The sequence below is a fragment of the Ochotona curzoniae genome, unplaced genomic scaffold (assembly GCF_017591425.1).
Source record: "Ochotona curzoniae isolate NIBS_2020 unplaced genomic scaffold, NIBS_Ocur_1.0 contig_2318, whole genome shotgun sequence".
In the NCBI taxonomy this organism is placed as follows: domain Eukaryota; kingdom Metazoa; phylum Chordata; class Mammalia; order Lagomorpha; family Ochotonidae; genus Ochotona; species Ochotona curzoniae.
Window position 1 is genome coordinate 10,243,071 of NW_024465419.1, and position 25,680 is coordinate 10,268,750.

Below are 25,680 nucleotides of genomic sequence, written 5' to 3' on the forward strand. Positions count from 1 at the left end.
AGCCTTCCAGGGATTTAGAATTAGTGTTAGTTCCTATTGCTTACCAACTAGACACTTGGCTGGATATGATCTTAAGCCATGGGTCCATGAAACTGTTCAGGCAAGTGATGCTATTTTGCCTAAGGTCTTGCTCTATCAATGAAGACATGTTCAGTTATGGATTTTGGCATTACAAATTAGAAACAGCTTCAATTCCCTGAAAACCGTCATAGTTAGCATCCCCCATGGTGTGATTAAAGCTTTCCATTGCTCTTTAGGGCAACAGTACCTAAGTGTGTGTTGGTGACAGGTGTGCCTCAGATGTTGCCACTCTGGGCAGTTCCTCAAGCAATGAGCCAGCTTTCTGCTGCCGCTGGAACTGGAGCTGTTTTGAGCTGTGTGTCTCAGCAGGCATTGTCCTCACTGGACAGTGGTCACAGTTCACTGGTACATCAGCCCATGGTGGATGTAATGGAGACAGCTAAAGGACTGTCCCCTCACGCCACTCCATCTTCTCGACCCAGCCTTTCTTTTGTTCTCCTGTTCCCTGCTGGTTTCCCAATTCTGGCAGTCTTGCCAAGGAAATCAGTTTTGGTTTCAAGGGCCTTTCAGAATCATCAAAAGTTATATTCTAGACACACGGGGTGTCAAAATACTCCCAACATAAGGAAAAGATCAGCAGATGTTGCCTTGATGACAAGCAGTCTTCCCTGACAGTACATGGAGAGTAATAATACCCACTTTAATTCAGAAGTATAGGTAAATTGTTTCCTAACCCCTATGGTCTGCAGAAGTCACCACAATCAGCCCTCTGTATCTGCTAATTCCACCCCATGGATTGAGCCAACAACATATTGAAAGTATCAATAAATAAATAAGTAAATAAATATTTTAAGATTTATTTTTTATTGGAAATTCAGATTTATAGAGAGAAGAGACAAAGAGAAAGCTCTTCATCAGCTGGTTCATTCCCCAAGTAGCTGCAATGACCAGAATGAGCCAATCCCAAGGCAAGAGCCAGGAGCTTCTGGGTCTTCCAAGTGAATGCAGGGTCCCAAGGCTTTGGGCCATCCTCTACTGTTTTTGCAGGCCACAAGCAGGGAACTGGAAGGGAAGTGGAGCAGCCAGGGTTAGAACTGACACCCATATGGGATCCTGGTGCATGTAAGGAGAGAACTTTAGCCTCTAGGCTATCATGCCGGGCCCAAATATATATTTTTAAAGTTGCACCTATACATGAAATCTATGGGAGTTTTTGCTAGTCAGTGTTCCCTAAACACTACACATTTGTATTCAGTACAATAAATAATGCAGACATGATTTGTAATATATAGCAAGGAAGACACAGGTTGTGTGCAAATACTGCACCATTTTACAGGAGGGACCTAAGCATTTGTGACTTTTGATATTTGTGTGGTACCCTGGAACCAGTTCCCCATATATAGCAAAGGACAATGTGTTTATAAGAATGAGGCTGTAAACGGATTGGGATTAAGCTTTGCTTTATCAGGGCAAATGTCAAGGAAGGTTTAAGCGTTCTTTTATTAGGTGGGTGGATGATTGACTTTATCAGGGAGAGACGTCATTGTGTTTCTATAAAGGAACCTGTTGGCCTTGCGTGGAGCACGCCTTTCCTGTGGCTCTGAGCCCTGGACCAAGATCAGCTATTCCTGTCTGGTGTTAGTACATGGACTGGTCAGTTTTTTTTAAATCCCTGAGGCCAACACTGTGCTTAAATGATATACATTTTGCATCATTGAAGCGGACCTATCAGTGCATTCGATGTGTTTTCAAGCCTCAAGCACAGTGAGTGTTTCATGGTCTGTATCCCTTGTTTGAGACCCGAAGCCGGGCCCTGGGCAGAGGGCAGCCAGAATCTCTTGTGGTTGCCAAGGACTCTGTGACACGCCAGCCTCAGAGAGCACTGCCATCGCCCCTAGGTGAAGTGTGGGCCAAGCCTTCACCCTCACTTTTTGAGCTGCCTTTGTTTGAGCGTCTGCCCTCTCCCGGGTATGTGCTACAAGCATGCACAGCCATTTCCCTGAGATGTATCCTCAGCTTCGTTGAGGGTAGTTGAGTTTCCATGATCCACAGTTAGATTTCTTTAGACCTGGCCTTGTTTTTCTAGGGTTGTGAGGGTGTTCTATGATTTTTGGCTCCTCTAGCTGTCCCACCGATCCCACACAAGTCAAATTAATGTCATGTAGACCAGTCAACATGACAAGAATTGGTACATAGAGTCCTCAGCGACCCCTCTTGTCACCCCCTGTACCACCTATTAATTCATGCTCATGTTGCACTAGCTGTTACTCATTAGATTAGCAAGTTTTGGAGAACACCATATATTTTCTAACGATGTTTGGCACATACCAATTACATTTAGTTGTGGAATGTCTATTTAAGGAGTATGATTATGGCTTAGCATGAGGTCCTAGGTTGACTCATTTCTCCTTGTTTTCCAGCTGACCGAGCTGAATACCTTCTTCCTGAAACACATCTTTGTGTTCCAAGCCAGCCATCCATTAAGCTGGTGTAGGATTCTCTTTATTGGCTGCATCACAGCTCCCACAGTGAGGTAAGTAGACACGCTTGACTGTCATCTGAGCACATTAACCGGCTAGACAGAAGGGAGACCACACTCACTGGCAGATTGTCCATGAAAACACCATCCTAAAGAATTGTGCGTCCTGAACATCTCCAATATGAAGGTGTCTTACTGTCAGACCTCAGTGATGTTATTGGGGCTTTAAGAGAGAAAACGAGTAACCCACACCACAGTAAATGTGCTGTTTTTCCTGACCCCCTTATTAGTTTTTCACCCCTGATCATTTCTCTCACTACTCACATCCTGTTAAAAACAAGTAGCCAAACACTCCGAGGGTTGTTTTGTGTGTGTGTGTGTGAGATCATTGGAACGTATAAAAACTTATGGTAGAGTTCAATTCATAATAATATTATTTTTGTAAGTGGCATTGTAGTATTTTTCCAGACCCAGACAGGCTGATTTCCTCTTGAAAGTGTCCTTCCTGTGGTGTGGTCCTGCAGGGGAACTGAGATGGGCCTGGGAGTTCAGGCCCTGTCTCTCCTGGGATCCTGTGAAGTGTTGTTTATAGAGACAACCCCTCAGGGAGACTGAGCCGACAAAGTTCAAGGCAAACTCTTCTCATTTATTTCATTCTCCTCATTTAGTGATGGCACTTGGGTTTCTCCACGAATGCAGAGTGGCAGCATTGATCAGAGCTGCCAAAGATACACCACGTGTCAACAGAACAGTTAAGAGAGTCAGGTTTACCAAAACTGCAGGAACACTCGGGTCACCACTTGCCATGTGCTCACGAAGCAGACAAGCAGAGGACTTCTGTGGCCAAGGAGGGTAGATCCGCACCGTGGTGAGACAGGCCCAGCCAGCTCCTTCTGTTGTACACATTCAGTGTCACACACATTAAAGTTATACATACATGCATGTACATGTTTTCCTAGACCCTGAGTTGAACAAATCAAGCATGACACCTGTGAATCCCATGGAATTAAAAATTGTATCTTCTTTTTTTTTTTTTTCTAGGAACCCAATAGGTAAGGTGCAGCTGGGGAGGCAGCAACCCTTTGAAACTGCAAAGGCCACTGGCTTGTTAAAACCATTCTCTCCTAAATGCCATTGTTTCCCTTGATGGTTTTGTGGGCCCCACCCTCATTTAAGGGGTACCTTAATTTGAACCTTCACGGTTCTGTTCAAGAAAGATTAACAGCAGCTCTTTTGTAAAACTAGAAATGAACAGCAAAATAAGAGGGGAAAGAAATGTGTTTGTATAAAACTAGCAAATCAGGTGGGAATATCTTGAAATTTTCATTTATTTTGTTCAACAAAAGCTAGAGACCAAAGAAATCCAACATTGTGAAACTTTTGAGGGTGGCTTGGAGTTTTTGCCAGACCCTGCAAATTTCTGCACACCTGGTCTCCCTTTGGAAATGAGCCATCCGTGGGGATCCTGCACCACTTGACATAATCTCTTGTGAGAAGCTGTGCTGGCAGGTTCTGTTGCAAGGTGGACCTGGTCCTGTGGATTTGACGCAGCCAACCCTGTGAGTGAAGACCAGCCCCTCATGAGAAGAGCTTATGGGCTTAGAGAGTGCCTTACGTGCGCCCTGTCTCCATTTGTTTGTTTGTTTGTTTCCTTTTTTTTTTATGAGACTTTCTTCTGAACTTGCTGCTTTCAAAAGATTGTTGGGTAAACATCTCTTACTTCTGATAATTGTAAAGTGTAGGGAAAAGGCGTGGATGTGAAGTAACCATGTGTTGTTTTGAGCTAGAGTTCTTGCCTGGGGTCCTGGGGTGAGGAGGTGCTGGTCATTGAGGAGCCTTAGCACAGCATCATTCATGTGTGTGTGTGTCTGCACCTTCACCGTAGCTTTATCAAGTCCTCTGAGGAGTCTGGGACTCAAGAGCTGGATGGAGCTTTGGGGGTGCTCACGAGGCTCTAAACCACACTGTCCTCACCACATGTGACTGTGGAGCACTGCAGATGTGGCCTCTTCACAGCGACATGTGCTCAATGTGGAAACCACACACGCCCCAGAGAGTCAGTCCAGATTCCACACACCATGCCTCATGACGGTATCTTCCTGCACTGATCTGGATCTTGGTTCGAGTAATTAAGGCATCATTAAAAAGAATTTCATAAACATTCTCTGTACTTTTTGCTGTGACTACTGGAAAGATGGAAGTGGTATCTGTGGCTCAAGTTTGATTGCATGCAACAGTCCTGCCCTCTGTCTGCATTCCATGCCATCGCCTCCCTATTTCCAACTTTGTTGTATCCAAAGTCATTGGCCGTCAGTGACCCTGAGGTGCAGCTGAGATCCCATTCCAGCTTCTGAAAGTCAAAAACAAACAACAACCTCTCTGTCATGGGAGTGCCAGGGCGGACCATTCATGAGCCACCTCTGCCATCCTCTCCTTGGAACCTGCGCCTGGGCTGTCCTGGCTTGGGGTGGGGGCTGCGGGAGTCTGTGGTTCAATCAGGAAGGCCCGTGCCGACTGTCTGGTGCACTGCCCTCCCTCCAACTTAAAGCCTGTGCTGAATCTCTTCCTGGAATGCTTCTACAGGTGCTGTCTTGGAATTCCCTTGAATATGACTGGCCCAGGTAGCTCGTGTCTAGGGACCAAGAGAGTACATTTTTTCTGCTTATTCTGTCAAAGTGATTCAATTCTGCCTTGCCTTGCGGGCCTAGCAGAATCTCTCAGTGAGCTCCCGCTTTGTTCTTTCAGGCAGTACTACGCTTACCTCACGGACACGCAGTGCAAACGTGTGGGAACACAGTGCTGGGTGTTTGGGTGAGTATCTGTTACTGGGGAAAGTTCAGAGCCGATTACACCTCTGAATTTCTTTGAGTATTTCTTGGCTATGTGTTAAGGACCTTTCAATGTAATTCTATAAAGGTAAGTGGATAAATTTACTGTTTATATTTTTAGCCTTTTACTGTTACTATTTTTAAATTATGGGTTTGAAATGCAGAGAGAGAGGGAGAGATCTGCCATCTATCTGCTGATGCACTTTCCAGATGCTCCCCCCAGCAGCTAGGGCAGGGCCAGGCTGATCCCAAGAACCTGGAAGTCATTCCAGGTCTCTCCTGTAGGTGGAGAGAACCAAGGACTTGAGCTGTCGTCTGCCACCTTCCAGTGGGCACATTAGCAGGAGGCTGGAGGGGAAGCCAAGTTGGAACTCAAAGCCATGCCCTTCAACATGAGATGCAGGCATTCCAAGTCGCATAGTAACCATCCTGCCAGATAATGAACCCAACATGTTTTCAACATTCCTTTTTCTAAGAGTCGTTATTTAACAAGTGATCAAAAGAAGGCGTAGAAACTATTTAACAAGAAAAGTTTTGGGATGTCATAGGAAGAGGCACTGTCGAGGCACTGTCGCATAGGTTAGGCCTCCATCTGCAGTTGCAGCACCCGAAATGAGCACTGGTTTGAGTCCTGCATCCTCCACTTCTGATCTAGCTCCCTGCTAATGGCCTAGGAAAGCAGAAGAAGATGGTCCGGGTTCTTGGGCCCCTGCATCCTCATGGATGATCCAATGGAAACTCCAGACTCCTGGCTTTGGACCAGCCCAGCTTCGGCCATTGTTTCTATTTGAGGAGTGAACCAGTGGATTGAAAATCTCTATAATTTTGTCTTTCAATAAGAATAAACAGATCTTAAAAAGGAATAGGAAATCAGAAGCCATTTCCCACATAGAACTCAGAGACCTTTTTGTGTAAAATAAATTAGGCAGAAAATGGATAGACCATATTTCCTGTGTACTTCCCCTTGAGTTTAAGATGAGAGCCTCTTGCACGATTGCCCAGAATTCTTGCTACTTTTATACCAAAATGACCTTTGAAATAACGTCTTGCTCTGTACTGGCTTGATTTTATAATTTCTAAGAAAAGTAACACATGGTCATATAGTCACAGCTTACTGTCTTGTTCCAGATCTAAATGCTCCATCTTCATTTACTATTGTGTAACTTTGATTTGAAAGGGACCATAGATGTTCTAGTTTAAGGCTCCCTCCCCTTAAATGTGAAATGTGAGACCCTCTTCAGTTTCTCAGGTGAGTGGCTTTTCTGCGGAAACATTGATCTGTAGTTTATCATTAAGAAGCTGAAGTCCTAGGCATGCCACCATATATGTACAAGTTCAGTTATGAGACTTGATCCAAATTCTGAATTGATTTTGCCTGTACAAAGAAAATGCACGGAAAAGGCACAGTAGAAAAGAAATAATTACTTTCAGTTTTTAAAAGAGAATAACTTTCTCCATTAAAAAGTACTACACGCCCATGGATTAAAAATTCACCAAAGAATTTCATTGAGATAGGTCCTCCAAAAAAGTCAGCCATTCAGGGAACTTGTTTTTTTTTTTTTTTTCCCACTGATCTTTACGGAAATTGGTTTTATTTGTAGAGTAGTTTTTTTTTAAAGATATATTTATTCTTGTTGGAAAGTCAGATTTACAGAGAGAATGGGAGACATAAAGAAAGATCTTCCATCCACTGGTTCACTCACCAAGTGGCTGCAACAGCCAGAGATGAGCCAATCTGAAGCCAGGAGTCAGGAGCTGCCCCCGGTTCTCCCACGCAGGTGCAGGATCCCAGGGCACTGGGCCGTCCTCGACCACTCCACCAGGCCACAAGCAGGGAGCCGGATGGGAAGCGGAGGAGCCGGGACACAAACCGGTGTTCATATGGGATTCCAGTGCTTGCAAGGCGAGGACTTTAGCTACTAGGTCACAGCCCCAAGACTGAGTGCCTTGCTTTTCAAGACCTGTCATAAGGGAATCTGTGATGATATGAAGCCTTTTTAAAATCTGGGAACTTGTTCTGACGTCATCCCTTCCCAGTGTTTCCTGCGTGTGGGAGTTGAATGCACATGTCCATGTGTTTCAGCTCCCGTTCCAGACTCCAGCAGGTTGCTGATAGTTTCAGAGGATTTAAGTGCAGACCCTCAGATGTGATTTAGCAGGTGTCTTGGCATCCCAGAAGACAAGGACCACTGTCCTTTGTTCCCCCTCAATTCAGAAGCATAAACTGATCTCCCTCCCCATGGGGACTGCAGCCAAAGGGACGATGGGGCAGCTTAGGTTTCGTATGTTCATTGATGCCCAGGAGGGGCAAGTCACACATCCACCAGGTTTTGGATGGGCTCAGCCAGGAAGCCATGCCACCTCTTGTACTGGCTGACCTTCCTCTGCCAGGAAGGAAGTAGCATGTCCTGTCTTTGGATTCTCCTTTCTCTCTTATATCACCCCCTTCCTCATGCAGCTTTTTCATCATTGGTCAAAGGCTACCCACCCCACCCCCCTCCCCCCACCCCACCCCCCTCCCCCCACCCTCCACCAAGTTTCTATGCCCCTGGAGTAGCTCTCACCCATGGCCTAAGGGGGTTAGGAAAGAAGGTGCTGTTGACCTGAGTGAAGAGGCAGCCACAAAGTGGCAGAAATCTCCTTGCCTCAAAATCCTGCTTTGTGGGCAGGGATGGAAAGTGGAAATGGGAAGACAAGGTGACTTCAGTTCCTTAGTGTGCTCTGTTGATAACTGGAAACTCCCAAAACAGCCTCGCTGAGATGAATGACTCATGTGAACCAGCCGGCTGCGCTGCAAAAACAAAAAAGTACTAACTAATCCCTGTTGGTCAGTCACACTGGTGTGCCCAGCCCCAATGTGAGTGAGTGAAAGCCTGTGCCCCCTGCGTAGCGCATGTGTCTATACTGCCTGTCTACACTCTGCTTTTCTCTGAGTGCTTTCTGCCTCCCACCACTCCTGCACCACCCCCAGCCAGGTCAGTTCTCATTCCCCCTCCCCACCCAGTTGCCCTGTGACCCTGGTTGCCTATGTCCTTTGATAACTAGCAGATATTGCCCAGCTGTCTAGCACTGATAGCTCAGCAGCCACTGCGCAGCTTGCATCCCACTTGATCAAGAGTAAGCCCAGCATGGTGTGGATATAGGAGAGGGAACAGAAGTACCTGCTGTGTAGCCAAGGTGGGCTCTTGGGTGGGCTCTCCCAAGGTGGGAGAGGACAAAGCAAAGGTCACACTCGATTTCCCTTGCACCTTTTCTCATCTTTCTGTCCTGGGGAGGGGGTCAGGCATGCACTTTGCTCCTCAGGGTTTGTATGAAGTGCTTACTGATGTAGTTCAATACTGCCTTACTTTCCTGTCTCCTGCCCTTGAACCGCAGAGCTGGGCTGTTAGTTGTTTCATATCCCCAGCCGTATTGCACACAGCAGAGCCCCTTCCCCCTGCCTCGTTTGTGTCCATCTGTCCGTCCTCACTAGCACCTCTACCAGCATCACAAACACCCTGGTAGTACCTCCACAACCTTCATTGTGAGCCGTTTCCCCAGATGACCCTGACAGGCAGAATGAGAGTCCCTTACCTTGGATCCACAAGAGTTTCTGAAGAGGATATGATGTAGCATTTTTTAAAAAAGATTTATTATTTCTATTGGAAAGTCAGATTTGTAGAGAGAAGGAAAGATAGAAAGAAAGATCTTCCATCTGCTGATTCACTCCCCAAGTGGCCGCAATGCTGGAGCTGAGCTGATCCGAAACCAGGATCGAGGAGCTTCTTCTGGGTCTCCCATGCAGGTGCAGGGTCCTAAGGCTTTGGGTTGTCCTTGACTGCTTTTTCATGCCACAAGCAGAAAGCTGGAAAGGAAGTAGAACAGCCAGGAAATGAACCAGCACCCATGTGGGATGCCTGGCGCTTGCAAGGTGAGGACTTTAGCCACCATTGAGCCACTGCGCTGAGCCCATGATATGGGATTTTTTAAGTGGGTGTTGGGATATTTGCCTATAGGTAATGAGTATGGGACCCAAGTCTTAAATATCTATCTATCTATCTATCTATCTAAAGATTTATTTAGTTTTATTGCAAAGTCAGATATACAGAGAAGAGGAGAGACAGAGAGGAAGATCTTCTGTCCAGTGATTTACTCCCCAAGCAACCACAATGGCCGGTGCTGCGCCTATCCAAAGCCAGGAGCCAGGATCTTCTTCCAGGTCTCCCATGTGGGTACAGGGTCCCGTCCTCGACTACTTTCCCAGGCCACAAGCAGGGAGCTGGACGGGAAGTGGAGCTTCTGGGATTAGAACTGGCATCCATATGGGATCCTGGCATGTTCAAGGCTAGGACTTTAGCCGCTAGGCCACCGTGCTGGGTCCTTAAACATCTATATTTTGTCCGCACCTGATATAAACAGTGGATGTTATATACACTATTTACTAAATTTGTACATAGAAGAAGCTTTCATGATATGTAATTTATTGCCTGTGGCGTCACAGGAGAATGTTTCCACTGGAGGCACTGTGGAATTATCAGTGCCCCTCATGCCCATTTCCACTTTCCCAGCCCTTCCTCGGTCTCTCTGATAGGCAGGGAACATCCTGGGGCTTGGTATTGGTTTGTCAAGACCCAATCAGCCTCTCTACTGCTAACAAGGTCCCTTTACTCCCCATAGCTGGAAAGAGAGCCTCACTCTAACTTGGGGAACATCCTGGCCTCCCAGGTGACTGAGTAATTGTTGCAGTTGATGGATCCATGTCTCCTTCCCACTTGAGGAGCCAGCTCTGAGCTGGTGGGAGAATGGCCCCCCTGGCTCCGGGCCACCCTGGGAATGAGTTCTCAGGCCTCCCACCCTGCACCCCCGGTACAGTTGTTAGCACTCAAGAGCAAGGCTCTGTCTCTGCTTCTCAAGCTTGGCTCATGCACCCCGCTTGCACACGCGGACCTGGAGTCCTTGTGTGCTCCACGCACTTTCTGTAAGTGACCTGCTTATAGTCTTGTTCATTCACCGAGGAACCCCGCAGCCCTGGCTGTGCAGGGTATCATACTTTTTTCCTATCCTGTGGAGTTGGCCCCAGAGAGAGGAGAAGCCAAGCCTGTGTGAGTGAGCGGATCTGGAGCTTCCAGTGCCGACGCCAGCACCTCGCCAGCCCCAGTGTGTGTATGCCCCTTAACCTGCAACGTTGAAACAAGGATGGCTGCAGACCTCACAGGGAGTCTTGGTGCTGGCTGAATTCCAGCAAAGAACAGTTTGGGTACCTCACCAGCCTGGGAAAGGTCAGACAGATTTGAACTTGAACTGAATAAAGGGAATGAGGAAGTAGAAGGAGGTTGGTGAGGTGGAGCCTAAACAGGCACAGTTTAATCTCTAAAAAAGTCAGGCCAGCCTTCTAAATGGTGCTGCTTGTTAGTTAGGGTCCCCCTGGGGTGGGCCAGGATAAGAGTGGAAGCAGTGGCCAGAGGCTAAAGGAGTCCATGTGATGGCGGGCTTCTTGCCTCCACTTCCCACTGCTTCTTGTCATCCCCACAGCCGCTCTGCAGGAGGGTGGACACCCAGATTACAGCAGTAGCCGGCAGGCTTCCCTCTGCTCTTGCTGTCTCCCAACAGTGGTGGCAGTGCTGGAAAGATGGACATCAGAATATAAACCCAATTGTGTCCAACACCCTGCTCCAAACTCTGTAAGATTCCCTCAGACTAAAAGCCAAGTTCTAGAGTGGTCCTCAAATTACTCTGTGTTGCTCTGACTTCATCTCATCTCATTCCTTTACTCCCAGCCCTTTCAGAGCCTTCCCAATACCCAGACTTCAGCCTGGGACCCTCTTTGCCAATAATCTCACAGCGGCCCTCTCCTCCCTTCTTTATTTTTTTTTTTTTTGTAAAAATGTACTATATATTTTATTTATTTGAGATCTAGACAAGTAGTGAGGACTCCCATTCAATGGGTTCATTTCCCCAAATGTCTGCAGTGCCTGGGGCTGGGCCAAGCCACAGCCAGGAGAACTCACTTCAGGTCTCATGCAGGCAGCAGAGACCAAAGGATTTGAGCCATCATTTGCTGCCACTTAGGGTCATGTGAGTAGGAAGCTGGAATCAAGAATGGAGCCAGCCCTCACGACCCCTGGCACTCTGCTATGGAATGTGGACATGTCAACTAGCTTCTTAAGCACTGGGCTAAACGGCCATCTTATCCTGTTCCTCTTCTTGCTTGGCTATCACCTTCCCAGGAAGAAATGTCCTTACATGGGAGTCAACTCTGTCCTGAAGTTTCTGAATCAAAAACATTGGTCCTTAGAATAAACCTCAGCGTGCTGTGAGGTCAGTAGAGTGGACCCTGACCAGCACTTGGTGAAAATAAGAGAGAGCAGAAACAGCAGAGTAAGGGTCAAAGGACAGAATTACAATTTAAAGTTTATCAGCTTCAGTTTTGTTTGTTTATTCAAGATTTAATTTATTTGAAAGGCAGAATTAGGGAGCAGGAGAGAGAGAGAACTTCTGTCTACTGATTCATTCCCCAAATGACCACAATGGCCAGAGTTGAGCAAGGCCAAACACAGGATCCAGAAGTTTCTGCCAGGTTTCCCAAATGAATGCAGGAGCCCAGGCACTTGGGGCATCCCCTGCTGTCTTTCCAGACCATCACCAGGGAGCTGGATTAGAAGTGAAATAGCCAGACACAAGATAATACCTATATGAATGCCAGCCCCCATAGACATCACTTTTAACCACAGATCCCAGCAACACTTCATTCCACAAAGTAAGCGTTTCAGTGAGTTGAGCAGAGTAGGTTTTCCAGATACGGAAGGGCTGATGGATGCAGGAACAGACAAAAGGCGGATTGTAAAGTAATGGGGGATGGAGCAGTGGAGGTGTCACTGGCTGGTTGAACACCAGGTTACTTCAGGTTATCTTTTTGAGGGTAAGGATTAAGGAGAGGGAACTTGGTGATCATGCCAATTGAAACTGGCCTGCTTGTATTGCAAACAGGCTGTTAACTCTCTAATCATGATTTTTTTTTTTTTATGTCAAAGAAATGACCTAGTTTCTGATTGGTGATGTTGAATGTTGGCATGAGTGATTCCATTGCTTTTCAGCCCAGGCCCCTTGGGGACATAGTACAGGAGCTTTTGTCCCAGGATGTGACCTCCTGTGATGTTTATTTAACAAACGCTACGCATGCTTCAGGGACATTTGCTTCTCTCTCTCTCTCTCTCTCTTTCTCTTTCTCTTTTTCTCTCTCTCTCTCGTACACATGCTTCTGGGACACTTGCTTCTCTCTCTCTCTCTTATACACATGCTTCTGGGACACTTCCTTCTTTCTCTCTCTCTCTCTCTCTCTCTCTCTCTCTCTCTCTCTTTCTGTGTACTGAGTTGTAATAGAACACGTGACCAGCCCAGCTCTAGTCTGTTGATCACAATGCTTTTCAAAGGGGGCTCAGATCCACTTGAATATCCAGAGTTTTTTCCTAACAAATTCAGGAGGTCTGTGTGGTCTTGGGGTCAGTGGTCACCCCTCTGTCCCGGCCCCAGCACTCCCTGGCAGTATTTCCTTGGCAAATCCCAGCCACAGGTGAAGTCACACTTTGTAGGTGCAAGTGGAACGCAGTGAGAGTTCACCTGCCACCTCATGCTGGGCTGCAGGCCTGACCTCCAGATTAGAGTGCAGAAAGCCTCAAGCCTTGGGGCTCCTCGTCTACCAGAACACTTTTTCTCCCACGTTCCGTGCTTGGTCAGGGGGCAGGGGCAGTGGTCTGTGAAGAGTCTAGCCAAGCCCACCGGGACCTGATTTAGCAGGTGCTTCGAGGGGAGACGGTCCCAAACCCTGTGTAGAGGCCTGCAGGAGGCTATTGATTTTCACGCTCGGCAGAGGTAAATCTAACTGCAGGTATTCGGTTTTTCAGAGGCCTCCCCACGCCCTTAGATGCTGGTGATAACCTTGTGTTTGAGTGGGGGTGTTTGGGGGGCCTGCAGCTTTGGCCAGGAATGCCTGTGAGAATCTGCCATTCCTGGTGTGTTCAGATCCCGCAGCAAGGCCCCTGAGGGCGGCGCTGTCTGAAGTTTGTATTTCCACCGCATCTTTGGGACCTCACAGCCGTTATCTGTCCATGTCTGCCTTCCAGAGCTGAACCTGAATGGAGGCCTCATCTTTTGTAATCATTAGTGAAGCCATGGGACTGAAGAGTAGATGTTTCTTTTAAAGTTTTAATTGAAGGGGCAAAAACAAGAAAAAGAGTGAGTGCTTGAATTTTAATGTTTTGTTATGTGTTTAGCAAAAAGTGCTTGCAGATCAAGAAAGAATAAAGGATTTATGTTGTCAGCAAAAATGGAATATTTAATCTAGAAATTTTTGCAAGACTGAGAGGAAATGTAATTACTACCTTTGAGTATTTTTTTTTTAGAAGCTTTGTTTATTTATGAAAGGCAGTGACAGCAGAAAGGGGAGGGAGAAACAGAGGGATCCATCTTCCACTTACTAGTTCATTTCTTCGATGGCTTCAACAGCAGGGGCAGGGGCCAGGCTCAGGCCAGGAGACTGGAACTCCATCAGGGTGTCTAATGTGGGTGTCAGGGTTCCAGGTACCTGGACTAAGCGTGGTCTGCTACTTACCCAGGTACATTACCAGGGAACAGCCAGGACTTGAACATGCACTCGCATGTCCCAAGCATCAACTGAACCCACTGTGCTGCCATGCCAGCCCAGGATAGCCAGGGTTTGCCCAGGGGAGGAAGCTGCCCTGCCAAGTTGTCTGTGCTGGTGTGCGCAACGCAGGTGGAAGTGAGGGCTCCGTGTTAGGTGAGCTCTGCTCCCACTGGCTGTTGACATTGTCAGTGGAGATCAGCCCTGAGAGGAAGTCAGACGTGAAAACTGTCCTGTTGTTTCAGAAGAAACTCCAGCGAGTTAGGACAGTGCCATGCTGGTGGATACCTCCCACTGGGGTTAGGGACAGAAATCCTGGGACAAGATGCTCAGGTAAGATGAGTATGTGACCTGTTGCTCTTGGTCTAACAGGGTCATTGGTTTCCTGGAAGCCATCGTTTGCATAAAATTTGGACAAGATCTCTTCTCGAAGACCCAAATACTCTACGTTGTACTTTGGCTTCTTTGTGTGGTAAGTGTTTCTTTCCTTCCTTTCTTTTTTTTTTAACCCAGAGATGCTGACCAAATTCCCATAGTGTCTGTTTAAAACACACACACACACGTGCGCTCTGTACACCAAAGTTACTTAGAAATCCACAGAGATGATCTAATTGTAAAAACCTGAGACTGGCTCTCAGGCTCAGGCTCAAGAACAAAGCACAGAGGACCACATGGCATCTGACTTGGGTCATCTTGGCAGGTTCCTGGCAGACGCCTTCAGCAGGTGCACCACATGTCGCTGATGTCACTTATGTGACTTTGTCTACGTGTGCTGAGCATTCAAGGACTGCCATGGGGGGAGGGGCAAGGACAGTTACAGAGCCAACCCCTATATTTCATTATTCTGCTTTATGCATTTACATACACACACACAGCGCTGTGTGTGGGCTTATGCACAAAAGGATAGATTGTGACTTATCGGCAATAGAGGATGTTTTAGAAGAGAATTCTGCCGCAGAGGCCAACTTGCCAGCCCCCACCTGGCTGGGATGTGCTTTCCTCTGCAGGAAGGTAAGAAGAGGGGAAATTGTCCGGGGCCTCCCTCTAAGATATCTCAGGACTTCTCCCTCAGTTGTTAATGAAGTCACATCTGACACAGCTTAAACACCCTGGCTGTCCTTCTTAGCTTAATCATTTGAAGCTGTTGCCTTGGGAAAAAAAAGTCCCAGTTTTACATTTATGTTTAAGATTCTTCATTTGGTCCAGAAAATTAATTTGGGCCTTTTAAAAATTTCTTTGTGTGTGTGTGTGTTTGTGTGCGAGTGTTTTAAGATTTAGTTGCTTATTTGAAAGAAACAGTTACAGGGTGGGGAACCAGGAGTGAGAGAAAAAGAGAGAGGGAGAGAGAGAGAAAGAGAGATCTTAGATTCACTCCCCGGATGGCCACAATAGCTTTAGCTGGACTAATCTGAAGCCTAAAGCCAGTTGCTTCTTCTGGGTCTCCCACATAGCGCAGGGGCCCAAGTACCTGGGTGAACTTCTGCTTTCTCAGGTGCGTCAGCAAGGAGCCGGATCAGAAGTAGAGCAGCTGGAACTGGAGCTCACTACCCAGGGCCTATCTGCAGCACAGGCAGTGGCTTTACTCACTATGCTGCAGCCACAGAAAATGTCCAGCATATGTGCTGCTAGAATAGAAGACCCCTCAAGTGCCCCTCATCCAGTCGTAGCATTGCAGACTCAGGCAGTCTTGTTTGTTTTTGTGCCCCAGCTGCTGCCTCATTCTGCATTATTTCAGGAAGTATTTCTTAAGATAAGAATGTGGGTTTTTTTGGTTGAATGCAATTACTGCATCTGAAAAAAAAGATTCAACAATAATTCCTCAATATTATCTAAATTATCTAATGACTTTTTTCCCCTTAGATTTCATATTTTTTAGCAATGTAGTCAGCATCCACTCCTTGTGGTTGGTTGGTTGGCTTGCCTTTGAGTCCCCAGAGTTTCCTGCTGTCCAGCTCCAGGTCCATCTTTGTGATGTGTTTGTTAAAGCAGTTCATTCTTCTGTCCTGTGCACTCTCCCGCAGTGTAGATTCCCCCATGTCCTTCCTGTCCTGTACTTCAGCATACTTCCTTGTCTTTGACTATTTTCTGTAAATCAGTAGTTAGATCTAGAGGCTTAATCGGATTCCTGTCTTTTGCTTTTTTCTGGCAAGATCAAATTTGATGGCTTCCAAGTCTTGATTGCATTCCCCAGTATATCATGTTTAGGGTGACTTATCAGAAATCCTCGCAGTGCCCCAGGATGCCTTGAGCCTGTTCTGTCCTGTCTCATCTTGAACAACGAGAGGGAAGAGCCATCTCCCTTGTCTGCTAATGCAGAACCAATGCAGCAGGGCATGTACGAGTCTGCCACCGACAGTGCACGTCTGGCATCAGCCAGGGGAGGGCGTCCACTCTCAGGGGAAGTTTGCCTCAGCTCTTCTTGAATTTCCCCTGGCACATGCACCTCAGGTTGGGTTATAGTCTGGCCTGGCTACCTGGGGCACAGGTGGGTGCTGGCTTTCCCTGGCACCAGGAAGCCACATGTTACTAAGAGGGTCAGGTGACCCGAGCACCGTGAATGTGGCAGGTGGCCCTTCTTCCCACCCCATAAGCCTACTGCTACCCCTGTGGCATCAGTGGCCAGAAAGGTGTTCTCAGACTGTAGATCCTCGATGCCCTCTTTGGTGAGCCAGCTTGGGGGCCCCTGCAGTGTCCCTCCCTCTAAGGGTTAGAAACTTTTCTGTTTTCTGATGCCAACTCTTACACAGGTGCCTCTGTGTGTGGCTGAGTTGGGCTTTGCCTTAGTTTCTGGATGATGAACTTGCTGAGGTCATGAACCATCCCCTGGACTGCCCCTGCTGCCTCATGCATTCTGCCATTCATCTGTTCACAAAACACCTGCCCAGCACACCTCACGGCTGCACCTGCTTAATGCAATGACACAGACAAATGACGGAGAGGACTAGATGGATTAGGGCTCACTACATCCCCAACCCTGAGCGAGGTCGTTTCACAAGTTGTGGTTTAGGTCTTCAAGCTCTTGGGGCAGGAATTTTCTTATCCCATGTTTATAGAGAAGGAAAGGAAGGTACAGAGAGGCTGCTTGTCCAACAACATGGAGGTCGATGGACCACAGGCCTCAGCCCAGGCTCATCCAGCTGGAGAGCTCTCCCCTCTTCATTACTATCCTGATGAGGTGGGAAGGAGACTCGGGACAGCACCAGACCTGTGAGCATCAGGCTCAGGGCACTAGAGGAAGCGGCAGGCAAGCCGGGAAGCTGGGATAGGGCCTGTGTGAGCAGGTCGTGGAAGCCACTAAATACAAGGTCCGTCACTCCCTGTCCCCCACCACTCTGGAGGGTCTGCTCACTGCAAGGTGAGCTGGATCTGTCCCTGCCTCTCCATCCCTGCTGCCCAGAGCCTGGCCCAGTCCCAGGGCCTCCTTTGTTTACTGTTGGGGCTCTCTAAATTTGTTTGGTACCCTGCTGCTGAAGTAACCTCCAAAATCCATACCCGAGGCACTTTCCCCCCACTTAGAGTCACCCCCTGTGGTTGGGGGCTTGGGCAAGCAAATAATAAACCTTTCCTCCCCTCCCCTCCCTTACCCCCATCTAATTATAAGAAATAAATAGGGTGGAAGAAGGGTATGGCAATCAGAGTAGCAACTGGATGCCAGAGGATGCACATTGGTTTTTTCAGTATGTGCTGTAAGTGCAGGCAAGGGGCTTCCTGCCAGTGAACTCCAGACTTGAGCCATCCTCCGGCCCCAGGAAAAAGGCCTTCTTAATGTGTGTGTGTGTGTGTGTCTGTGAGCTAACATGCATGTGCACATGTGTGCTGCTCCTGCACAGACAGCTTGGAAGAACACAAGCTTCCTTATCTGTACGTCAACTGCCCAGGGAGGAGGGGACAAGTGGTAGGACCCCCTCCACCCGCAGGGGAAACGTCAAGAAGGAAGGTTCGGTCCCGACCATAAAACCAGCCAGCTGAAATGGGAAGTCTTGCTTAGGTGTTTAGGGCCTTGATCTCCTGGGACACTCAAGACTCTACTCTTAGACCAAGCCACTGACTTATCTAAACAAGTCATCCCTCCAGACATCGCTTGCATATGCCCATGGTGTGTCCTTTGCCCATGGTGTGTCCTTTGCTCATGGTGTGTCCTTTGCCCATGGTATGTCCTTTGCTTGATCCAAAACTGCTTCCCAGAGACATTTACAGCCCAACACCAAACGTACACTCCCGTGCTTCACAAAAGCTCACCTGGCCTCCAAGGCAGGCGGGTAACTCCTTCCTCTTGTCTGCGTGACTCTGTTGTGACTCCAGGGGATCGAGTTGGTTGCTGTGTGTCTCCCCAGCACGGCACTTCTTGCTCACCCTCAGTGGGTTGAAGTCATCCTTTTGCTTCCCACTGTCTTAAGTATAGTGTCTGGTGATGAGGAAACACTTTGCCAACAAACAGAATAAAGGATTGCATTTAGGAGACAACCAGTGTGTACAGATATGAAGCCTTGAGGAGTGCAGCCTTTGGGGGCAGGTAGGAGGGTCGAGAGTGAAGAGAGCTTGGAACAGGAGCAGGGGCAGGGGGTGGGATAGTGGGATAGGGTCCCCAGCCCAGGAAGGGCTTTATGGGTGTATTTGCAGCCCCTTTGTCTCCTCCGGAGGCATCTGGCATGTAGGTAGCGGGAGGGGTGCAGTAGGGGATTTGCAGATTGTGGATCCCCAGTAATGGGGGCTCAGCTGGGACACCAACATGGAGGATGCGGAGAAAGGGCTGGACCTGAGCACTGGCCAGCTCAGCAGGACACCACCACCTGGTGACTCCACGGTCCCCAGTAGCTGAGTGTTTGGGGCATGCAGGGAAGGCTCTGAAGGAAGGGACTTTGGGCTGGTTTCTGGGTGAATGCAGCTTGCTCCATCGGGCGCTCCAGGCCATCTTGCTGCTCGGTAGAGATCTGAGACAACAGCTGCGAGTCCACGTGTGGGCGCGGTGCAACCTGCAGATCAGGTTCCCAGGACGAGGCCAGGCATGCCTCAGGCAGGGTTCCACGGAGCTAGTCATGTTGGGCTGGGCGGTGGGGCCAAGGACAGCACCATTGGGTGGACACAAAGAATCCTCGTGATTCGCAGCAGGGATCATGGAGGTGGAGGGGGGCTGTCCGGAAGAAAGGCCACTGGCTGGGCAGGATTAGGTGCAAACAGGTCCTGGCATCTCCTCCTCTTCCTGTCACACTCAGAAATGAGGTGAGCATTGTTTCAGGGCATGCGTCCCACACACAGAGGAACACAGGCCCCCAAGGGTCCCCCTTGCCAAGTGAGAGATCAGCACAGAACTTGAGATTAACATGGGAGCCAAGAGTCCTGAGTAACACAGCCACGCATGCTCCTCACCATAAGGTGGAAGCCAAGCCAGGTCTCTGCCCTCCTCGCCACCACCCCCATGGTGGCCGTGGACCACCTGGCTCTTGTCCCATATCCATTCTTCTCTATGATTTGTACTATTTCTGTTTTCCATCAGGGCCTTGGCATTAGAAGTGTGCAGGCCCCCGCCCCCCGCGGGTGTGATGGTGAACCTGTAAATGATCAGCTTTTGTCTCCCACTGAATGAGCGTGAAATGGGCTTCCATGCTCAGGTGGAGTGGGACGTTTGGCAGCCACAGCAGGTGCTTTGTGTGAGGATGGTGATGATAAGCCACCTGCCAGCATCTGCCTAGCCCTGCAAAGCCTGCTCCGCCTGCTGTTGTGAGCTGCAGGAAGGAGCTCCCAGTGCTCCACCACCGTCCTCCCAGGCTGAAGCTGGGCATGATAGAGCCCTGTGCCTGCCCTCTGGTGGTCAGAATTCACAATGACAGTCTAGTGGCAGTGACCAGCCTCCCCTGGCCCATCCCGCCCCACAGCCACAGGTTTGGGACATAGACCCTCACCTTCCCAAGCCTGCAGTGTGAAATTCAGGGATGCCTCTTTTCCTCTTTGTAAGGAACCCAGTACAAGTGTCAGGCTCACACACTGCAGATCCCTTCTGCTGTTTCGCACTTTCCATGTCATGAAAGTGGCACTTTTTATGTAAGAAAATCTGCAAATATAAAGAATATGTTAAAGGTCAAAAGCCATTTCCATTTTATAACTTTGTTCTTCACTATCAACAGATCTGGTGGGGAATCTGTGCTTTGCGGAATCCTTGTCTGTGGATGATATCTTTATTTGAAAGCAGGATGGGGGAGGGTGGGAAGAGAGAGAGAGGGAGAGAGAATCTTGCACCTGAAGTTTCACTCCCCAAATGACCACAACAGCCAAGCCTGGAACTCCATCTGAGTCTCGCGTGTGAGTGACCCCTGAGTGGGTGTCCTGGTGTGAAGGAGCTGGGCTGAGCCACAGCAGGCTGACGTGATGAGATTTCACAGCCCTCTTTTCTGTCTTTGCTCCACCTGCAGGGTGGTGGGCTGCGCAGAGCAGGTGCAGCTCATATTGCCTTTTCCCATCATGCCTTTCTCCGACCATGGAGACCTGAGGGGTAGAGACAGATGCAGGGGTATCAGGCAGTTCTGGCAGCTGTCACTAGGCGTCCTGAGGCTGGCATCCAGGCTCCAGCTCGCCACACGCTGGCCAGCTGTGTGACCAGGAGACAGCTGTTTGCCTCAGTCCTCCTCTGTCCAACAAGACAGGTCGCGATGAACCATTTCTGAAGTGACTCTTCTGGGTCTGAAGTTCCGGTTCTTGGAAAGAACTAAAATGATTAGGTCCCACTGTGATTTGGGCTGAGGTGACAGACAATGACAGATGGCCACAGGAAAGAGAGGGACAGCCAGGACAGGGCGGCCTGGTGGAGATGACCCGTGAGCAGGTGGCTTTGGTCACTGCTGCACACGTGGTCTGCATTGTTGCTGCATCATGTCTGGCATTGCCCTGCTTTCTCACGCCCCTTCCCTCGCCTCAGGGTTCTTAGGCTAAGCAGCTCAAGACTTTTTTTTCCCAAGATTTATTTTGCTCCAACCAGCAGAGCCAGTGACATGGACAGGGAGAGTTCTGGGGATGAAACACTGACAGGAGACCAGTGATGGTAGAAGTCTCTCACAAGTCTCTCTTTGATACTGTTTTTATACTCTCCCCCCAGGTCCTTAGACCAAACAGTAGGATGCTGCTAAGTCCGATTAGTCCAGTTTAGCTGCAAACCCATTTCCTGTTACTGCTCAGCTTAACAAGCGCTGATGAACTCCTTAGCCCACATTATTTATTTATTTATTTTATTGGAAAGGCAAATTTACAGGGAGAAGGATATACAGAAACATCTTCCATCTGCTGGTCCAATCCCCAAGTAGCTGCAGCGACTGGAGCTGAGCTAATCTGAAGCCAGGAGCCAGGAGCCTCCTCCAGGTCTCCCACATGGGTGCAGGGTCCCAAGGCTTTGGGCCATCCTCGACTAGTTTACCAGACCACAAGCAGGGAGCTGGACGGGAAGTGGAGTGTGTACGAGCTGGTGCCCATATGGGATCCCAGAGCATGCAAGGTGGGGATTTAACCATTGAGCCATGATTCTGGGCCCAGTCTTTTTTTTTTTTTTACATGTTTTGAAACTTCATATTCTTATGCAGATGGCTCTCAACATAGTAGAGATCCAAACCCTGCTTTTGCCACTTAGCCATAACTGTCTGAAAGGACCGGAGCTTGAATTTAAATCCTTTCCCAGGTCAGTGCTGTGCCAGTGTTGTTCTGTCGCCCCTGCTGGGGAGCAGCCGCCAGCACAGGCCACCAGGGGAGCCTCCCAGCACACTACTGTGCTCGGTAAGCTGGGAGGTTGAGTGAGTGAGGGGTAAAAAGCGCATTACTGATGGGGAGGTAACCCCTTCCTGAGGGTGGTGTTGTCTGGGCATACTGGTAGTGCAGGTCGGCAGTGCAAGCTAGAGGTCAGGGGTGCCCAGAGTACTCATCCACCATGCCTTCCCATTCCCCCAGGAGTGTTTTCTCCTCCTATTTACTTGAACCAGAAGAACAGAGCAGTAAGAACTGGCATCAGGACGGGTCCCCCAGCACACTGGTAGTATCGTCCCGCTGAGCTGTGGCAGGCCACAGCAGCAGGCACACCCCAACCCCAGGGCTCAGACTGAAGCAGCCTGGTTTTCATTTGGAAATGCTGTTGGCAGACCTGGGTCCCAACACAGCGCTCTGCAGGACTGTGGGCAGGGCACGAGGATGAGCCGTTATCACCACAGGAACCACACGGTCGTTATGATAGGGCGGCTTGCCGTGAGCCCCCACCCCAGCGCGATCTGTGTTCTGATGACGGAGACTCAGGCAGGGGCCCTCGGTCCTGCGGCCTGGCCACCCTTCTTGTCTGAAGCTCTGAGCTCCTGCCCCCATTCCGGCTCCATTCATCCCTGGAGGACCCATCTCCTCCACACCCAGCCCTCTTGTCCCCGGCTGGAGCACCATGTGGAGCTGGCTCAGATGCCTCCCCCCCACCCCTCCCTCCAGAATGCCGACGCTGCAGAAGACGGCTTTTCTGGACGTAGTGACCTTGAGCTTGGTTCTTCCTTGCAGGCCTTCACCACCTTCCTGTGTCTTTACGGCATGGTCTGGTATGCAGAGCACTACGGCCACCGGGAGAAGGTAGGCAAGCCGGAAGCAGGCAGAGGGTCTCAGAGGGTCGGCCCGATGCGTGCCCACATGGGAGTGGGCACCGGCCATCCCACAGGGCCCCTCCACTCATGCCAGGGTTCCTGCTCCATCTGCTGTTGGCCCTGCTCATGCCCACTCGCGGCGGCCTATCAGTGTCCGCTTTGTAATTATGGTCATTCATTCCAGCAGCAGAACCAAGTCTCCTGCCGACTGGCTTCCTAAAGGCTGCACCAGCTGGGGCTGGGCCAGGCCCCGACATGCTCTCCCTCGTGGGTAGAAGGGACTGGAGCGCTCGCGTCGCGGGCTGCCGTCTCCCAGGGTGCACCTCGCCAGGGAGCAGACCCAGGCACTCCACCAGGGGCGGCAGGGGTCCCTGCCGACTCTCAGCCACTGCACCAGACGCCTGACACCTTTTATAAGGAATTTTTGTTTAAATGTGAAAGGCCAAAGGGAGGAACAGACAATATAGTTTTACCCTCCTTTTCTATTTTTTTTTTTTTTTGTTAGAAGATGATATTTCTTTCCTTCAGAGTAAGTTACAGAGAGATCTTGCATCTGCTGGCTCACTCCCCATAATGGCAGTATAGCCAAGGCTAGGGCAGGCTGCAGCCAGGGGCCAGGGCCAGACACCGCGTCGTCTCCTGCTTTTCCCAGGACATAAGCAGGGAGCAGGATGGGAAGTGGCGCAGCTAGGACGTGAGCTGGCATATGGGATGCCAGTATTACGCTGGCTTTACCCACTGTGTTATAATGTCAGCTCTTTTTCTTTGTGTCTTTTTTTAAATTTATTTTTGTTAGAAAGGCAGATTTATAGAAAGAAGGATATACAGAGGGAAAGATTTTCTTTCTGTTGGTTCACTCCCCAAGCAGCTACAGTGGCCAGAGCTGAGCTGATCTGAAGCCAGGAGCCAGGAGTGTCTTTTAGGTCTCCCACATGGGTGCAGGGTCCCAAGGCTTTGGGCCATCCTCCACTACTTTCCCTGACCACAAACAGGGAGCTGGATGGAAGTGGAGCAGCTGGGACACGAACCGATGTCCATATGGGATCCTGGCCTTTGCAAGGACTTTAGCCACTGGGCCATCGTGGGCCCGCCTTTGTTTTGTTTTTTTGAGATTTATTTACTTGAAAGAGTTACTGAGACAAAGAAAGAGGTGTTCCATCTCTGACCTCGGGCCACGGTGGGCCAGGCCAAAGCTGCGAGCCTAGAACCTTCTCCCTGTCTCCTGTTAGGATGCAGGCGCCCAGTGGCTTGACCCATCTCGTGCTGCTTTCTCGAGCACATTAGCAAGGAGCTGGATCAGGAGGGCAGCAGCAGGGACATGAACTGGCATGCATGCGGCATGTTGGTGTTGAAGGCATTGGTTTTCCTTGGTGCACCACAGGGCCAGCCCCTGCCCCCTCCCTTGGTCAGGGGTTTTACACTCCATCACGTGCGGTGGATTTTGGTTCGTTAAGTCGGAAGCACGCTCCAGGCTATTTTTCAGAAGGCCCCAGTCTGGTCACTTGGTACTTGGTAGATCCCTCTGCACAGGTGCCAGCCCAGTGTGCCCACCTCTGGACCACCCGAGCTACCCCAGTAGCTCTGCCGAAGAGGAGTCAAAGCAGAGAGCACCTGCCACGGTCGTCTTCCCAAGCCGTATTTTATTGAAGTCAAAATGACACGCGGTGTCCTTTCTTGGTGAGGAACTCAAAGGTTTCTGGAAGTCTGATTCCACCTCACCTGGCGGGAGAGCTTGGAGTTGCTGGCTGAAAAATACAAACTTGAGATTTTGTCTCCTGTTGGTGCTGATCACAGCCCGAACATGGCAGGGCAGCTCCTCCACACCACCCCGCCAGCTGGCCCTGCTTCCGGGCTGTCCCCAGAGCGACATGTTAACCTCTCTCTCTCTCTCTCTCTCTCTCTCTCTCTCCCCCTCCCTCTTTCCCCTCCTCCCTCCCCCAATACCAGACCTATTCAGAGTGTGAGGACAGCACTTACAGCCCTGACATCTCCTGGCATCACGGAAAAGGCGCAAAAGGTATCTGTTGCTTGCTCAGTTTTTGTTTTAGTGCCACTGCCTCCCCCACCTGCCGCCGCCCACTGCTGAGGCCGGAACTGAGTGTTTATCCTCTAGAGCGTGCATTGTGTAGGCCTCGCAGGATCCCCGAGCCCCTTGCCACCTGTCTGCTGCCGCTCCAGAGTGGGGCCCTGACTTGGGCCCCGTGGAGGGACCGCTCTTCCCCTGGGATCTGCATCACCAGCGAAGAGCATTCCGTTGGAGGGAATCGCGCACCTGGTCGAAGCCCGTTGCAAGAGACAAATTGGTTTGATGGCGTCTGTTCGAGAGGCGTCGCAGGGAGTGTGTTGGAAAGCTTGGGGAGTCACGTGTTTTTATTTTAAGGAGTTCAGCCTGCGTGTTGGTGACATCGAGGCGGGCCCTTTGGCCAGTGGCTGCTGGTTGGTTCTTAGGAGCCGAGTGGGAAGCGTGGCCCTTGGCAGGGATGAGTCAGCCTGGAGGCCGAGGAGGGACAGAGGTGCCACCGGCACAGTTGCCTGCTGGGTTCTTTTGGGGTGAAGCTGACTGGACTTCCCCACCAGGGGACACACCAGCCCACAGTCTGCTGAGGGGCCAGCCACTCTATGAGGCTGGCTTCTCGCCGTGCGAGGAGAGGGATGGGTGTCTTGCCATGGACTGCTGATGGAGGGTGAGGCACAAGGTTTTCACCTTAGATAAAATCACCCAGTCCGTGGCTCCTGCATGTGCTCTATGGAAAAGAGTGAAGCAGCTGGGGTTTTAGACTGATTCACTGCAACAGTCAAAAGAGGAAGGTAATGGGGAAAGGAAGGGAAAAAAGCCAAAGAATCTCCTGGATGAAGGAGCAACTCTCAGATGAAGATGGCTCATGGTAGCACCTTGGGGCAGATTGCCCATTGGCTTAGCTGCTAGGCCAGGGCTTGTCTCCAATATGAGGACCAAGCCAGCCCCGTGGTGCCACTGTAGTGTGGCCCCAGGGCTGGCTCTCAGGGCTAGCCAGAGCCTGATTGGTCAAGATGGCTTAGACCAAAAGATAGGAGCCCATGCACCCCCATTAACTGTCCAAAGCTTAGGGCTTAGGAACCCTGGTGTGTCACAGGTTGAGATAAAAAGTCCAGGCAGTGAATGCA

At 49.8% G+C, this 25,680-nt stretch overlaps 1 protein-coding gene across 1 annotated transcript in view; it reads left to right on the forward strand.

Moving 5' to 3' along the window:
• The window catches only part of PTDSS1 (phosphatidylserine synthase 1), a 74,675-nt gene that overhangs the window by 47,614 nt on the left and 1,381 nt on the right, over positions 1 to 25,680 (forward strand). The window contains exons 8-12 of the mRNA XM_040972617.1: positions 2,442 to 2,554; positions 5,246 to 5,311; positions 14,318 to 14,417; positions 22,457 to 22,525; positions 24,484 to 24,553. Of these exons, the coding sequence (XP_040828551.1) occupies positions 2,442 to 2,554; positions 5,246 to 5,311; positions 14,318 to 14,417; positions 22,457 to 22,525; positions 24,484 to 24,553 (418 nt within the window). The remainder of the gene's footprint in view (positions 1 to 2,441; positions 2,555 to 5,245; positions 5,312 to 14,317; positions 14,418 to 22,456; positions 22,526 to 24,483; positions 24,554 to 25,680) is intronic.